The following is a 15,399-nucleotide window of genomic DNA, read 5'->3' as shown; positions in this document are numbered from 1 at the left end:
CAGCTGTGTTTAAATGGAAGGTTGGTCTGTCTTTAAAATGACTGTGCAGATCTCTGGGTGTATGTGAGATGTCTGTCAGTTTTAGAGCATGCTCAGGCTACTGTACAAGGCTTTTCCTTCTCTGTTTTGGGTCGGTGGATTTCACTAAGCAGCTTTTCTTGATCATGTGCCAACTTTGGAATTTAATGCGCCCTCCCTCTTTCCTAGCCTGATCCACACGCTGCATGGTGGATTTAGCTTTCATTCTGGTACTGCGACCTTGCTTTGGCTTGGAGCTTTTTGAAGATGACTTTCCCAGAGTTTCTGCAATGTACAAGTTATGTTTGTTTATTTGAATTGAAATGGAGTTTATTAATCCTGTTTGGGCTGCTACCACGGTTGTACATATAGCTGATCAGTTAGAAGAAGCTAGATTTCCAAATGCTGTGCATTCAGCGTGTGTGCTGGAGAATAGTTTGTGGTTTTGGATTCCCCAGTGTTGTGATGCTGAGGGAACAGCTTCTGAACTGACTGAGCAGTGCCAGTGGTGGCACCAGGGCTGTGACTGTGTCACCACAGGGAGGTGAAACTCAGGCAGATATTAGGCTCTTCTACCTCTTCCCAGTCTCTTCAGATGTTCTCTTTGCTTGCGTCACCAGTGGCTCTTTCGTTTGGTAATAGTGGAGACTTCCCTTGTGATGCCACTTGTTGGAATTGCTATCCTGATGGCCCACAAAAGCTCCAGTGACAGTTCACAAAAGCTTCAAAACATGAACATTTCCACCTCCCAAAGATAAAGATATTTACCTGATGTCTAGGTTGGTGGAGCATTTTATGGACTTTGGGAGATGCTGCAAACCACAAGCACAGGTGAGAGGTCTGGAACAGCTCCTTTCCAAGGACTGGCAGCTGGATATGGTTTCTGCTGTGTTTATGGGAAGAGAAGGTGGTAGGAAGGGCGTGAAAGTGATCTGTAGAGCCAGGGTTGGCATGGAGAAGGGGGACAGGGAAAAGCTGTTCGCTCTTCCAGCCTAGGAACTAAGGTTCCTCAAGTGAACCCAAGAAACAGCAGGTTTAAAGGGAAGAAGATGCCTTACCTCCTGAAGAAGATGGCATGTCACGCAGCGCGCTTCAGGTGTGGAACTCTTTGTCACTTGGAGTTATGAATGCTAAACATTTGCTTGGATTCAAAAATGGGTTGGATGAATTCTGCAAACAAATTCTTCGGCAGATATGGAGATGGGTGCTGAGAACCATCTCTGGCAAAGATGTCTCTGGCACAAGAAGCCCTGGAGTTATTCATAGCACATGCCATGACTCTGTCCTGGGAGATAGGACTGTTGAGTGATCCTGTGCTCTGTATCCATTGCCTGGCATCTGCTATTGGAAATGAGATATCAGCTTTAGAGGAACACTTGGCTCGATCTTGCATGACTGTACTGTGCATGTTCCTACCCTGCTACTGTCAGTGACCTGAAAACACTTGTTGGGACAGTTCTGAGAAACTGGGATTGAGGATATGTGGCCATTCAAATGAAATATGTGTCAGTGCAGTCCATTTTGAAACAAAGCCCATTGTCCAAAACAAATACATAGACACCGCATCCTGGAATGCTAGGCACTAAAACTAATCCAGGGGTCAGTGTGAAACTTGGAAGGCATTTCTGATGCAATGCTGAGACAGAGATCAGTGACAGCAGCACTTTGAGTGAGGACTGGGTGTGATAAGCAGTGTTACCTGCCTTGTGAAGACCATACTCACCCATCCAGCTGTATGTCTGTGTACAGAGCTCTGTATCTATGTGTACGACTGGATCCACATTCACCCTCCCCACTAGCCTCCTGGAGAGCTGCCCTTCATGCCGAGATCCCAATCTCTGTTGCACCCTGTCTCCGAGTCCATCGGCTGGTCTGTGCTGGGGTCGTATATCCACAGCGTGCAGAGAATCGAGCCCTGCAAGGGCAAGTGTTACAGGTTTTGTGTTTGTAAGGTTTGCTCTTGCGCACTAAAGGCACACATGTAGTTGGGAGTGCTGAACAGCTCTGCCTTCACTGCACTCTTGTGTTGGGGAATGGGTGTTTTAGTAAGTAAAGAGGGTCGGACTGCTGGGAGAATTTGCTCCTGAGTTAAGTATTTTGTTTGCAGTCACCTGGTTTTCAAGTACTGCGTGCGCTTACCCAATTATTATATACACCTTTTTGTGCTTTGCTGTGTTTCCAAGAACAGGGGAGAAGAGAATGTGTATTTTGATGGCAAATGCTCATTTTACTTACTGTTTAACATCATTCTGAGGCAAGATACGGCTTTCTGTAACGCTGCACCCTATGTTTTTCTCTAGCATTTGTGCATTGTCTGCATTTGAAGATCCTGATTTCTTATTGCTGTGCCCTCAAAGGAGGGTGGGATGTGGAGGGTCAAATCCATCTGGCAAAGGAAAATGTTGAAATAGGGTCCCAAGCCTTCTCAGGAAGGCTGTAAAAAACTTTAACTGCCAAAGTTTGGGAGAAAGCAGTCTGTTGCCTCAGTCAGCCACGTGAATCTCATCTTGAAGTCTTTTTCTTGCTTGAAATATAAAGTTGAGACAGCTTTGGGGATGACAGTAAAGCCATGGGCTTGGTCTTATGCGTGTGTGTACTCAGCGCTCTTCTCTGCTTGTGGTGTGTGTGCACGCTGCTGGAGATCCCCATGATCTCATAGGCATGGGTGGCCTTGGAGCTAGTGTGCTGGGTATGTGGACATCCCTGTCTGTGGCAATTGCGGAAGGGGGACTGAAGACAGGTTTAATCAGGTCTTTTGCGGAGCACAGTGCTGTTGCAGCAGCTCTTGGGCAGTGTGGGAACGGTTCATTTCCTGTTGGCCTGGCCTGGCTTCGCTGTTTGATGAAGCTGCAGGTCTTGCACGTGTTGGTGTGCTCTACGCCCACAGCGCTGCTCACAGAGGCAGCTCTGTAGGTGGGCAGGACGGAAGTTGGGGGATGTCTACATGTTGAAGAGGTGCTGGGAAATGAAGAGCTGCCTGTTCAGAGGCTCAGAATTTGCCCTTGAAGGCATGGAAATGTGGCTCTTGAGTTGTGCTGTGAGGGGCATGTGTGAAATCAGAGATGTATCAGAAATGATGTGGCCAGCAGGGCAGGGATTGTCCCCCTGTAGTCAGCACTGGTGAGGCCACACCTTGAATCCTGGGTTCAGTTTTGGGCCCCTCACTCCAAGACAGACATTGAGGGGCTGGAGCATGTCCAGAGAAGGAGAGCAGAGCTGGAGAAGGGTTTGGAGAACAGGGGTTCTTGGGAGTATCTGAGGGACCTGGGGCTGTTTAGCCTGGAGAAGAGAAGGCTGAGGAGAGACCTTGTTGTTCTCTGCAGCTCCCAGAAAGAAGATTGGAGCGAGGCAAGTGCTGGTCTCTTCTGGCCTTGAGTTGCAACAGGGGAGGTGTACCCTGGATATTAGGGAGAATTTCTTTACTAACAGAGTGGTGAAGCATTGGCAGAAGCTGCCCAGGGCAGTGATGGAGTCTCCATCCCTGAAGATGTTAAAGTGTGACTTTGGCACTTTGGGACATGGTTTAACAGATGTGGTGGGTTTGGGCTGATAATGATTGGACTGCATGAACTTAGAGGTCTTTTCCAATCTTAATGATTCTATAGTTCGATGATTCTATGAAATGGGTGGTCTTTGGTCACACCAGAGCAAATGGCTCTGTCCCTCTTGGCTGATCTGCTATAGAGCATCTCAGAAAGACCTGATGTTTGTGACCCTGATGACATAAACGCTGGAGCTCTGCATTACACCATGTGAGTTTTTCAGATGTGAGAAATCTGCTTTGCTTTTTGACCTCATCATTCTTGTATGCAAGATTGAAAACTCACTCATAGCAGATTTACCCCTACCAAGAGCAGGCTGGAATCCCCCTGATACTCTTGCTATTCTTGTCTTATAGGAAGTTAGAACAGATGCATTTAGTCATCCCTGCGGCTAGGGGTGGAGGGAAGTAAGGAATTGTGTCCCTCTAATGTGCAGCATTCTGTCTGTGCACACAGGACCATGGTGCATGTACAAAGGGCATGTCTGTACAGGCTAGATGGTGAATTCCCAGACTTTTGGGGGCCTGTGGTATTTGCTGAAACCCAACCTTCATCCACCTACAGCTGAGTCCTCCCTTTCTCCCGTTCCGGCTCAGCTGAGCGTGGCGCTTCTGGCAGCCAGCCCAGGTCGTGGGACTAAGCTAGCAGCTGGTCTTCAGCTCCTTTTAGATGAGATTCTCTTCTCCTAACCCAATTCAGGTCATCCCCCACTCCCTTTTGTTGACCTGTTTCCCCCTGCTGCTGTGTGTCTTTCGCAGTGGTAAGCTTTGCCGTTTGTGTGGCTCCCTTTCCTGAGCAGCTGCAGTGAAAATACTGGCTGCTGCGGGAATTTGGTGGAAATGTCACAAAAGGCAGTGCAGGTTTCAGAGAACCAGTTCCTAATTTAGGTTGGGAGGGACCTTCATACATTGCCTGTCTCAGCCACTGTGCGAGGCAGGGCTAAACCAGGCTGCTCTGGGTCTCCTTTCATTGAGTGCTCACTGTCTCCAGTGATGGAGGTCCTACAGCCTCTGGCCCTGTCCTAGAGCTTGGCCACTCTGGAGGAAGAATTCCTGTCTCGCGTCTTGGATTTATTGTGCATTCAAATTAAAGCGATGGTGTTAATGCTGTAAGAACACTGAGTTTTAATACAGACAGAGTTTTCTCCTGTTCCCGGTGTGTGACTGCAAAGTTAGCTGCATGCTTGTTCTATTTGTCCACCATGGGGAGGGGAAGAGGCTGGGACTCCGGGTTTTGGCTGCTATAGGGTCTGCGGCCTTGGACAACGCAAGGAGGGGGCTGGGTGGGAATTGGTTCTTTTGTGACATTCTGTGCAGGCTTCCCTCTGCTAGCTTGTGATTGCACCTGTGTGCTAGGAGAGGAAGGAATGTGGGCTTGTAGAATAGCTTAGATTGGAGGGTACCTTTAGAGGTCTCTAAGCCGATTCCCCCTCCAATGAACTCATTTTCCTAGTTGGCTCTCTGAGCATGCACAGTGAAGTAGGTGCTCTGCCAGCCTGAAAGAGTTGCGTGGTCCCTGTCCCACTGTGTGCAGCCTAAATGGGAGGAGAAAGTTGCAGTGTAGTAGAATGGGCAAGATGACAGTGAGTCACTCTGGTTGCTTTGGTGTTTCTGTGCCACAGCGGTTTTTATTTAAATACCATATCATTATTATTTATGTATGAAACCCACTCTTAGTTCAGGATTAATGCCAGTTTGCTATGTCCATGCTGTACTTGTATCACTCTGTGGACGATGTCATGTTTCTAGAAAATGACTACATGTGAAAGAGAGGAGAACCAGCAGTGAGAAATGACCTCTTGCTAATTGCTAAATAGTAGTTAAAGAGGGAAGTGTGGTGCTTGGCTTTGGGTAGGAAGGGCGCCTGTGTGACTCACAAACTGTTTTCAGAGGAAGGTCAGTGGCTTTTGATACTGCAGTGACTTAGCTGGTTGGACTGCATCCAAATATCATTAAGATTTAATTCATGACTGGTTCTTAAGGAATCTGCATCTCACAGTAGTCTCAGCAAAAGTCTTAATGGGAGGAGACTCAAACTTGTGACTGCGGTCTCTGGCACCTGGCTTGAGGTCTGGTGGGCCTTAAAAATGCACTGTATCCTCCAGCATCTGGTCCTGGTTGACCAGCACAGACGCAAGCTGTGATGCCTGAACCCTCATGAGGAGCTTGGGTAGTTGTCCAGTGCGGAGCGTGGGTCCCATTGGTCACAACCTGGAGAAGCGCGCTCTGCTCAGCCCTGCCAACATATATCATGTCGGTGATGAGCCTGGCACCCTCCTGACTGATTTCTCCCCTCTCCTAGGCCTGAGGACAAACGTGGGACAATGTCAGAGGTGCGACACGACAGCACGAGCAGTTTACAGCGGAAGAAGCCACCATGGTTAAAACTGGACATCCCGGTGCCGGCACCCATGTCTGTGCCAGAAGAGCCCCAGCCTGTGCAGGTACAGAAAGCAGAGGCAGGAGAAAGGGTCTTGGGGGGGTTTTGTGGAGGGGGCGCACAGAGTCCTGATGTGCTGAGAGTGTGCCTGTGCCCGTGCCCATGGTCTCCTGCAGTCCTGGCCATGCAAGAAGGGGGAAAGACGTTAGGTAGATTTATGATCATTAATTAACTCCCCTTTGCAGGGATGTGGGAGGGATGAGGGCGGGTTACTGATGTGCTCTGATCTGTGGGCTCGACTGTTGGGATGTGGAAATTGTGAAAAGTGTCCCGGCTGAGGGATGTGGGAGTGAAGTAGTCAAACAAGTGTTTCTTGAGGGGTCTGGAGGAGTGAAGAGCTTCTAGAGAAGCATGAGGGCCTGGAAGCGCTGGAATGAGCAGGGAATGAATCTGACTCATGAACAGCCAAGATGATGACAGGCTCTTGTCAGTAACAGCAGAGAAAAGAACAGTTACTGGCAATGCAAAGCTGTTACCAGCACGAGGAATGTAAGAGAATCATATGGGAAGAGAAGTAAGTGGCATTGAAGAGTGGTGAAGTGGAAATGGTGTGATAGGTTAATAGGAACCATGCAAAGTGAGAGCAAAAATATCTGTATTTGTGCTAGGAATAGGAAGAATTTCTACTACAGGGTGACAAAACCTCTCAGGTGAGACCTGGGGAGGGTGATGGGATGGGGAGGATGATTGCTTGCTGCTTAGGTGACCTTATTGCTGAAACAGAGATTACTGGCACCAAACACAGACCTGGAGGGTTCTGGCTGCCCATCTCCATGGGCGGAATGTGGTGCCTGGGTTCAGTGGCTTACATGGAAGAATGGTTTAACCTTCAGAAAAATGCAAGGTTGCACAGCTTCCCTGGAGGGGAGCTGAGGGCAGGCTTGTCTTAAGGGGGAGCTTATGTTGTGCTTTGAATAGCAAGAACTGGCCTCTTTGCTATTCCTTGATCCAGGGACTAAAATGCACTTCAGTTATGTGACAGCTTCTGGCAGATATATCTTGGTCCTTGTCTTCCTTTGGAAGGAAAGTGATAGGGGTTCAGTCTGCAGGGATTAGAAGTGGAATGCAGGAGTTTAACAGTACAAGTTGAAATCTTCTGAATCACTTATTTAAGGCTTTGATGGATGTTCTCTTCCCTGAAATCTCTAAATTCAGCTAGGCACCTTCTGCAAGGACACTCTGTACTTATGGTCAGGGCTGACAGAGGTGATGTTCTCTGCGGGTCCAGTGTGCACAGCACAGACTGTCAGGATGAGAGTGCATAAGGGCCTCCTTTGGCTCATAGCCTGAGTATCTATGGGTTGTTCTCACATAAAACGTATAAAAACCAGTGAGATTAGTGGGAGTTGTTAGCTCTCTGGGCTAGATGGCTGGAGTCACAAGTAGCCTTGAGGCAGAGACAGTGTCTGACCAGAGAAACAGTCAGTCGGAGCTTTATTTGGTGGAGGGACAGTCTGGTCAGTCTGTTTTTCACAAATGGGGATGGTGTCTCTGCCAAGCTGATGAAAAATTAATCCAAAGGAGCCCTGGAAAGGGAGCTGTATGGATTGAGAACAGTCTGGTAAGTTGTGTCCTGTTCGGTAGCAGACATTCAACCAAGACATACCAGGAGCATTCAGACCTGAGTGTGTTCAGACAATTAGGTTATGAACAGAGCCGATGTGCCTTTCCCAGCTTGCTTAACACATGCCAGGCAGCAGCTGTAGCACAGACCCACGACAGCTCTTGCAGGCCTTTAGCGCAGGTCCAGAGTCAATTATGAAGCAAATCTTCCTTACTGTGCTTCTCTTCACCTTGTGCAGCAGTGTGAGAGCGTGTGACCTGTCTTCCTTCTGGCTAGAGAGAAGCCAGGGGAATATGTTGCTGGAGCTCCTGTAATACAGCCCTCCTACATGCATATCAGTCCATGGGCCAGGCTGGAGGCAGTGTGAACTGAGACTCAGTGCAGCACGCAGATCCGGCCTCCTTGATGCTGATAGTTCTGTTCTGCAGAGCATTCCTGGTTAATGCGAATACAGTCCTTGGTTTTGCTGCCCAACAGCATGCACCCAGCTTGTGGTTGGGAGGCTGTTGAATTGCTGACTAAATGTTTGCCACCCTGGCTGGCCTTGTAGAGCATCGCTCTGAGAGCACTGACTCCCCTCCCGCTTTTCTTTACAGCCAACAAGACGTCAGGCCTTTCTGCGAAGTGTGAGCATGCCTGCTGACAACAGCCACGTGCCCTCCCTGCCCAATGAAGTGAGGAGACCGGTGCTACAACGACAGACCTCAATCACCCAGACCATCAAGAGGTGAGACACTGAGTTCACGGACCCTGCTTTAGTGGATTCTGCCTTTATTTGTGAATTTATGGTTCTCTGCTTATCCCATTGCCTGGCACTTTAATGGAATCCTGCCACAGCCGGATTAGCTTGTCTCCCTTGTTGTCTGCCATGAGGCTGGGGCAGAGAGTGGGTGCAGATGTGTCCCCAGTCTATAGCCCATAGACCCGTTATATATGCTATATAGCCCGTCTTCAGTAAGTGAGGAGACAAGTCTTAGGAATAAGATTGTGGTGATCATGACAATGAATGGTTCTTGCCCCTTAGACACAAATTTTGTCTGCCTGCATGCTCCATGGAGCTGGCTGCTTCTAGGTAACAGGATGCCTCAGGCCCTGATTTTTAGCTGAGACCATGGTGTGGTGCGCTGGGCTTGCTTTGGCGTGGTATCTCCTCCAGCACATGTAGTTGCTGGAGGAGCCAGAAGCCCATCCTGAGCAGTCCAGAGCTCTCAGCAGTTTGCCTCCTCTCAGATCCTTGAGCTGGCTGTTGGGGGTGATGGGGGGGCACTCCGGTCCTGTCCCCCATGCCTGCACAGGGGGTTATTATCCATCCCCACGACCTAGGGGGTCTCCGAGACGTGGCCCCACAGCTTGGTGCTCCTTCCCTCCCCGTGGCAAAGGCTTATCCCAGTTTGTCCAAAGGGAGTGGCTCTCCCAGTTGCTCTCCTGGGATGCCTGGCTTGTATCGCTGGCAGTGTGTCAGACCTTTCTGGAACCCAGGAGCATCTCTGGAGCCCCACGAGTCAGAGCTACTTCCAGCCAGCCAGGCATCGCCCACTCACAAAGTAGCAGCTTCTCGGCTATGGAAGAGACTGTCCTCCCACACACTGTTTTCCTTTGCCTCAGACGTTCCCCAGCTGCCTTGGTGGTGGACTTCTCCTGCAGCAGCTCTCTGTCATCCTACTTCTTGTGAGGTTGGGAGGGCTCAGCCATGAAGCAGTGTCTGCTCTTTTTCAGGGCTGTGGGTCTGCCTGAGGCTGTCCTTGCACACCTAGATGGCCTCTTCCCTCACCTCCCCACTCTTGTCCTGCTCCTTGCCAGGACAACAAGGCAGGAACATGTCAAGGATGAGGGGATATCCTGGGAGGAGGCCCTGACAAGAAGTGTTGTGTCCAAGGGCAAGGGTACTCTTCTTCTCCGGAGGTGCTCACAGCATGCAGCTTGTGCGTAGGGTGGAGAGGCTGGGGAACTGCCAACCACTTCGGTGCTGGGGAAACAAATTTGGCCCCAGTGCTACCACACTGTAAGAAACACAAGGCGCACAGAGGTAGAGTGAGCAAGGTAGGAGGGCTGGGCTGTGGTGATGAAGCTCCCACACGCTGAGGGGGATGCTAGTGCCCTGCCTGGCTCTGGGGTGGTGGACAGGCATGTGTCTGTGTCGCTGACAAGAGCCCATGACGTGTTTTCTGCTTACCTGCCCATGTGGTAACGACAGTGCTGGGGCCCAGGCTGGTGGCAGTGTCCCTGCCTGTTCCTAGTGGTTCATGTAATCATTTTGTCCCCTGGGAGTACGCACAGTCCCACAGGAAGTGGCCCAGAGGTGCACAAATAGTTTGGAAGTCCTGGGCGTCTCCTGCTCAGATTATGTGTGGGGTTCAATGCTATTTTGCAGTGCTGAGTTATCTCACACAGGCTTTGTGCTGCATGGGGAGTGGTAAAGCCTCTTCCTCCTGAAGGACTCGCAGTGTGCAGGTGGTTTCTGCAAAGTGCTGTGGGATGTGGGTAGGAGAGCAGGTGCAGCAGCAGAAAGACTTTCTGAGGGGCAGAGCTAAAAGAGGTGCGCGCATGACACAACACTAGCAATAAAAGCATGAAATAAGTGGATCAGAAACAAAGACAGGGACTGGAGAGTACCAAGGAAAGGCCTAAAAAGCTGTGCTCTGTTTCGCAGAGCTAGGAATGCAGTGGAGAATCGCAGACCATGCATCCATAAAGGTGTCTTGGGGATTTGTTTTGTGAGTCCAGGGAGGCTGATTGCTGGGTTTTCTGCTTAGCACAGCCCCTAGTCCTGGCAGCGGGACTCTACACCATCCTGTTCCCTGGGTCTTGGAGGATGCGGATCAAGTGTGAGCCTAAGGTCAAGCCTGTGTTGTCCAGAACATGGCGTGGAAGTGAGTCAGGTGCCAAAGTATGAATCTACCACGCCTTCCAGTCTCCAGGGGTGTCTAAGATGTCCATGCAAGGCAGGAGATGTGGCACAGATAGACTTGTGCACCAGGCAGGATCCTGCCAGGGTCAACCAGAGTGGGCCCAGGGCACTGCCACCGGCATCAGACACCTGTATCTAAGCAGAACATATCTTGCCCTGCTGACAGCTCTGTGGTTTCACACTCTGATGTCCAAAGCCAGCCAGTGGGACCTGTAGCCAAGTGTCTGGGCATAAGAAGGCAGATCACAGAGGTCTGGGTGGGTGCAGGCAGATTGCAGCAACGCTGGTGTCTTCAAGAGCAATGGGATACCTACCTCTGAGGTTCAGATGCGCCAAAAGTATTCAGCAGCCTCCTGTGTTCAACAGTGGTGTTGTGTGGCTTGAGTTTGATGTTTCTCATAGGTCATGCTGTCAGCTGAAGGCTGCTGTCCTGTGCAGTGTGACACAACTGCGGCCGATGGAGCTAAGGAAGGAGATGAGGAGGTGCTGGATGCAAGTCAACAGCTCCCCTCCACAGCCCTGCAGGCTGCTTTCCTTCAGCTCTCTTTTCTTTGCAGCAGACAAGTACGATTTCAAAGGAGTCAGACCCTGCCCGCTCCTGGGCACCAGGTGGGCAGGAGTTCCCTGAGAAAGCGGCAGTCCCTGCCCCGATCGTTTTTCAGGTACTGGTAGCACTGAGTGTGAAACTCACACCTGCATGCGTGTGCAAGGGCTGTTGTGAGCTGCACAGATTCTGGCTGTTGCTGGGACCATGTTGCTTCCCCAGGGATGGCCAGGAGGCCTACGAACAGGTGGGAGTGAAAAAGTTCACGCGTGCGTTTAACAAAAACCAACAATCACTCCTACTAAATACTTAGGCAGCTCTCAGTAAGTAGCATGGACTAACAAGCTGTCCACCCGCCAGCCTCACTCTCTCCTGCCTTTCCTAACAAGTTGTCAATCTCCTGGTGCTCACTGGAGCTGGAATGTCTCCCCAGGCAGCCACAGTGCAGCCTGCCTTTGCTGGCGTCCATGCAACATGTGGTGTACGCGTATGCTGGCCCCAAAGCCTCCTTGGGACAGAAGGGGTAGGAGAGGAAGCAGCTCCGAACAGATGATAGTCAGATTGGTCCAGATGGAGCTCAGAAGCTGGTGAATGGAATCCACTATTTCCCTGTTGACTTTGTGGCTTTTTCTAATCCAAATGTGACTGTTCTTTTTGAGGTGAAGGTCATTGTTTGCACAGCACCAGGGAGATGCACCACTCCAGGAGTTCAGGGCACAATTGCCCATTGACCACCACCCTGAGACACGATCTCAGTGACTGTGTGTGGCAAGGACTGGACCTAATGTCCAGGAGTCCGTTCCCATCCTGTTTTCCCTGACCCTTGGCCAGATATCGCTCAGACACTGTGTCTACCTTTGGCAAACACTTGCATTTGGTCTTAGACTTCCAGGGCTGCAAGAGCAAGAGCCGACTGCTGATTCATTACTTGTTACAGTGCTCCAGGGAGTCTGTGGGACATGATGGAGCTCCCTAGCTGGATGAGACGTCCAGAATCTTCGCAGGGTGTTCCAGGTACCCTAAACTTGATAGCCAGCTCTCCTGGACTATCTTGAGTATCATCAGAGAGTAGGACAGCTCTTTACACTCACTCTGGACAAGCAGTGGTCTCTGGCAGTTCAGGAGTGGATTCATGACGTAAAGCAGAGCCTCCCAGGCTAGCGGGGAGCACAGTGTCAGAGGGCTCTGAGGCTGCTATTGGCACAACGAGCCTTTCATCAGCAGGTTGTTACGTGCACAAACAAATCTGTCTGCTGCCTTTGAGGAGTGGCCCCATGTATGGGCTTGTCACCCAAGGCCACCTTGCTGTTAAAATATTGGTTATGGCAGTCTCTGGGAAGCCCCGAGTTGTAAGGCTGTTTCGTGGTGCCTGTTGTGCGTCTGCACGGCCAGATTACCTCTGCACTATAGGCTTGATTTGGGTTTGGTGGGCCAGGGGACAAAGATTGCTCTGATGAGATAGGGTCCGTTGGAGCAGAGCAGAGGCCTGAGTCCTGTGTGCAGACCCTTCTCTGAGATCTGGCCCCTGTGGACTTGCTGGAGGCATTTAGGTCAGATGAGGTCTAGCAGTGTCCCTCATGACCTCACGCCTGCTGAAGGGTCTGTTCTGGATCCCTGGGATGACAGGGAAGGCTGAGGGCAGTGCACATGGTCTGCATCAGGAGGTTTTAGCTGGAGAGGTTTTAGCTGGAGAGGATGCGGGTTTTGAATTCACATCTTTTTGCATAGCGGCAGGACACCTTCCCCTGCTGATGGTATCTTTGGTGCAAAAACGCAGGACTATTTTCCTGGCTCCACTGCACTGACTTGGTTTCCCTGTGTGATCTAATTCTACATTTAACCCAACCTGTACTCCAGTGTACAATTTAGTGCTCCCTTTGTGATCTGGGAGGTCTTGCTTCTCAGCAGCTGGAAATGCTGCCCCTGAGCCAGGGCTTGAGGCCAGGATTCCAGGTCTGGCTTGGAAGGACTTTAAGGTTTCAGTACCTGGGCCAGACAAGTACAAGGCTGACACAGCTCGTCGTCCTCTGAGGAGGGATTAACTGTGGTGGGAAAGGCTTGGCAGGGCTGCAGTCATCTTTGTAAGCTTAGGGTAGCAGTTGTCCTGCACTATTTGAAGGAGATTGTTAGTCGGACTTATCCCAATCCCTCTCTGCCTTCCTTGGGATTTTGCTTCTGATCCAGCAAACTTATCTTGTGGCTGCAACCTTCTGCTCCTACTTCTGCAACCAGCAGCTTGGAGCTATGTGTGTGTGCTTAGCAGGGATCAGGACCACAGGCATTTGCCTTTAATGTTACCTTTGAGGAGGATGGAAATCCTGCAGCATGAGATGGAGAAGTTAGAGAGATCCTGGAGGTGAGGGGGTAGGCTGGGAGAGAACTGTGAATTCTGGTGGCTCTTGGGTGATGCTACAGAGCTGTGAAACAGTGCAGTCCCACAATGGGGGACCTAGGGCTGGCCTGCAGAAGGTAAGTGTTTTGAATAGATGTTTTTTTAAAAGGAAAGAACTCCTCTCACCAAGTTCTTTTCTGAATTTCTGTTACTTTTCTTTTTCTTTCTTTTTAGAAGAAGGCGGAACACGCCATCCTTCACACACAGTGAATCTCCTGTCATTTTTCTTCTGTCTTAAGAGACAGAATACTGTTGATGGTTGAATATTCTGGCTTGCATCTGTCAGGTTGCTAAAACCAGCTGAGGACAGGCTGCGAGATGCTTGTGTTCTGCCTGCCTTTGAACTGGGGTGGGCTGGAAGTGACCACCAGGGGTTTTGTCTTTCCATGTGCATAGTCCAAGCAAACTTAATGCTTCTTTGCACTTGTCTGCTGGCATCTTTCAGAGGCACAGCGGACTGGTTCGGGGTGAGCAAAGATAGTGACGCTACTCAGAAATGGCAGAGAAAGAGCCTCCGCCACTGCAGCCTGCGGTATGGGAAGCTGAAACCTCAGGTCATCCGGGAAATGGACTTGCCCAGTCAGGACAATATTTCTCTAACAAGCACAGAGACTCCTCCTCCGCTCTACGTCGGGCCCTGCCAGCTGGGAATGCAAAAGGTGAGTAACCCTGGACAAAGTCAAGGCCACTGTGAGCCTCCTGCACAGTGTCTGTACCACGTTGGCAGCTGTTACCTATCTGTGGGCAAAGTTCTGCCTGAACGTCTCTGGGCTTTGTGCTCAGACACTTCCCAAGTTTCCAATACAGTTTGGCAGACTCCCTCCTTCAGCAGCCTTTCTGCTGGTCTCATTGGCTGAGATCCCTCTGAGCTGTGTTTGTCACGTTGAGACTATGATGGTGATTAGATGTGTGCAGCATTTCCAAGAGTTCTCAGCTCTCTGCTGCCATTTTGCAAGGACAAAATTCTGTTGTTCTCAGAATGGCTGGTGTCCTGGACTCCAGTAGAGGAGGAGGAACAGGCCTGGTGTCACTCAGGACACTTGCCTAGTGGATCCTTGTCCCAAGCAGAATGTAGTCCATAGTACAGCTACTGTCCTCATAGAAACCTGATGGTGTTTTAGAATCACAGAATCATAGAATCAAAGGTTGGAAAAGACCTTTAAGATCGTCAAGTCCAACCATAAACCCAGCACTGCCAGGTCGCTCTAAACCGTGTCACCGCCACATGTTTTTTGAACACCTCCAAGGATGGTGACTCCCCACTGTCCTGGGCAGCCTCTGCCAGGGCTTCACTACTCTGTCAGTAATGAAATTTTTCATAACATTCAGTCTAAACCTCCCCTAACACAACTTGAGGCCATTTCCTCTTGTCCCATCACTGGCCACTTGGGAGAAGAGCCCAGCACCCATCTCCCTCCATTTCTCATTTCAGCTCATTTCTGGGAGCTGCAGAGAGCGATGAGGTCTCCTCTCAGCCTTCTCTTCTCCAGGAGAAGCCCCAGGTCCCTCAGCTGCTTCATAACCTCAGGGCTCCAGACCCTTCCCCAGCTCCATTTACTTTTCTGGACACACTCCAGCACCTCAATGTCCTTCTTGTAGTGAGGGCCCCAAAACTAAACACACTGGCTGTATCACTGAAGCAGAGGAGGACATTGTGGTTCTTTCAGTCAAGTTTCACCTTGTGCTCTTCCCTGTTTTCTCACTAGCTGGTGTGTCTTGCAGTTAGTCTTTGGCCATAGGAGACTCGGGAGTATTGTTAGGCTCTGTGAGGGCTACATTAAACCAAAATGTGGTATCGGTAGGTGTAATCCCATAAAGTTTCCTGTTGAGTGTACAACGGGATTAATAAAAGCTCGTAAAATGTTAGGATAAAGCATAGAAGTCTTATGGAAACCACAGCTGTGGTGATGTAAGGGCAGGGCCGAGGTTTGTTGCTGAAGGCAATGTTTTCATTAGGTTCATTTGTATGTTTGGAAGAAGTGGGTGCTTTGG

General features: G+C 50.2%; 1 protein-coding gene across 5 annotated transcripts in view; it reads left to right on the top strand.

Annotated features, from left to right (window-relative positions):
* The window catches only part of RHBDF1 (rhomboid 5 homolog 1), a 39,862-nt gene that overhangs the window by 12,080 nt on the left and 12,383 nt on the right, over positions 1 to 15,399 (top strand). For 3 of the 5 annotated variants that reach the window (XM_054080753.1, XM_054080754.1, XM_054080755.1), the window contains exons 2-5: positions 5,862 to 6,003; positions 8,160 to 8,290; positions 11,029 to 11,133; positions 13,853 to 14,066. In XM_054080753.1, the coding sequence (XP_053936728.1) occupies positions 5,884 to 6,003; positions 8,160 to 8,290; positions 11,029 to 11,133; positions 13,853 to 14,066 (570 nt within the window). In that variant the 5' untranslated portion in view covers positions 5,862 to 5,883. Of the gene's footprint in view, positions 1 to 5,861; positions 6,004 to 8,159; positions 8,291 to 11,028; positions 11,134 to 13,852; positions 14,067 to 15,399 lie in introns of those variants that run through there. The other 2 variants (XM_054080751.1, XM_009569001.2) reach the window with 2 other exon arrangements.

Source organism: Cuculus canorus, chromosome 15 (genome assembly GCF_017976375.1).
Source record: "Cuculus canorus isolate bCucCan1 chromosome 15, bCucCan1.pri, whole genome shotgun sequence".
NCBI classification, from domain to species: Eukaryota; Metazoa; Chordata; class Aves; order Cuculiformes; family Cuculidae; genus Cuculus; species Cuculus canorus.
Note: the sequence above shows the minus strand (reverse complement) of the source record. Positions and strands in the feature narration are given on the sequence as shown.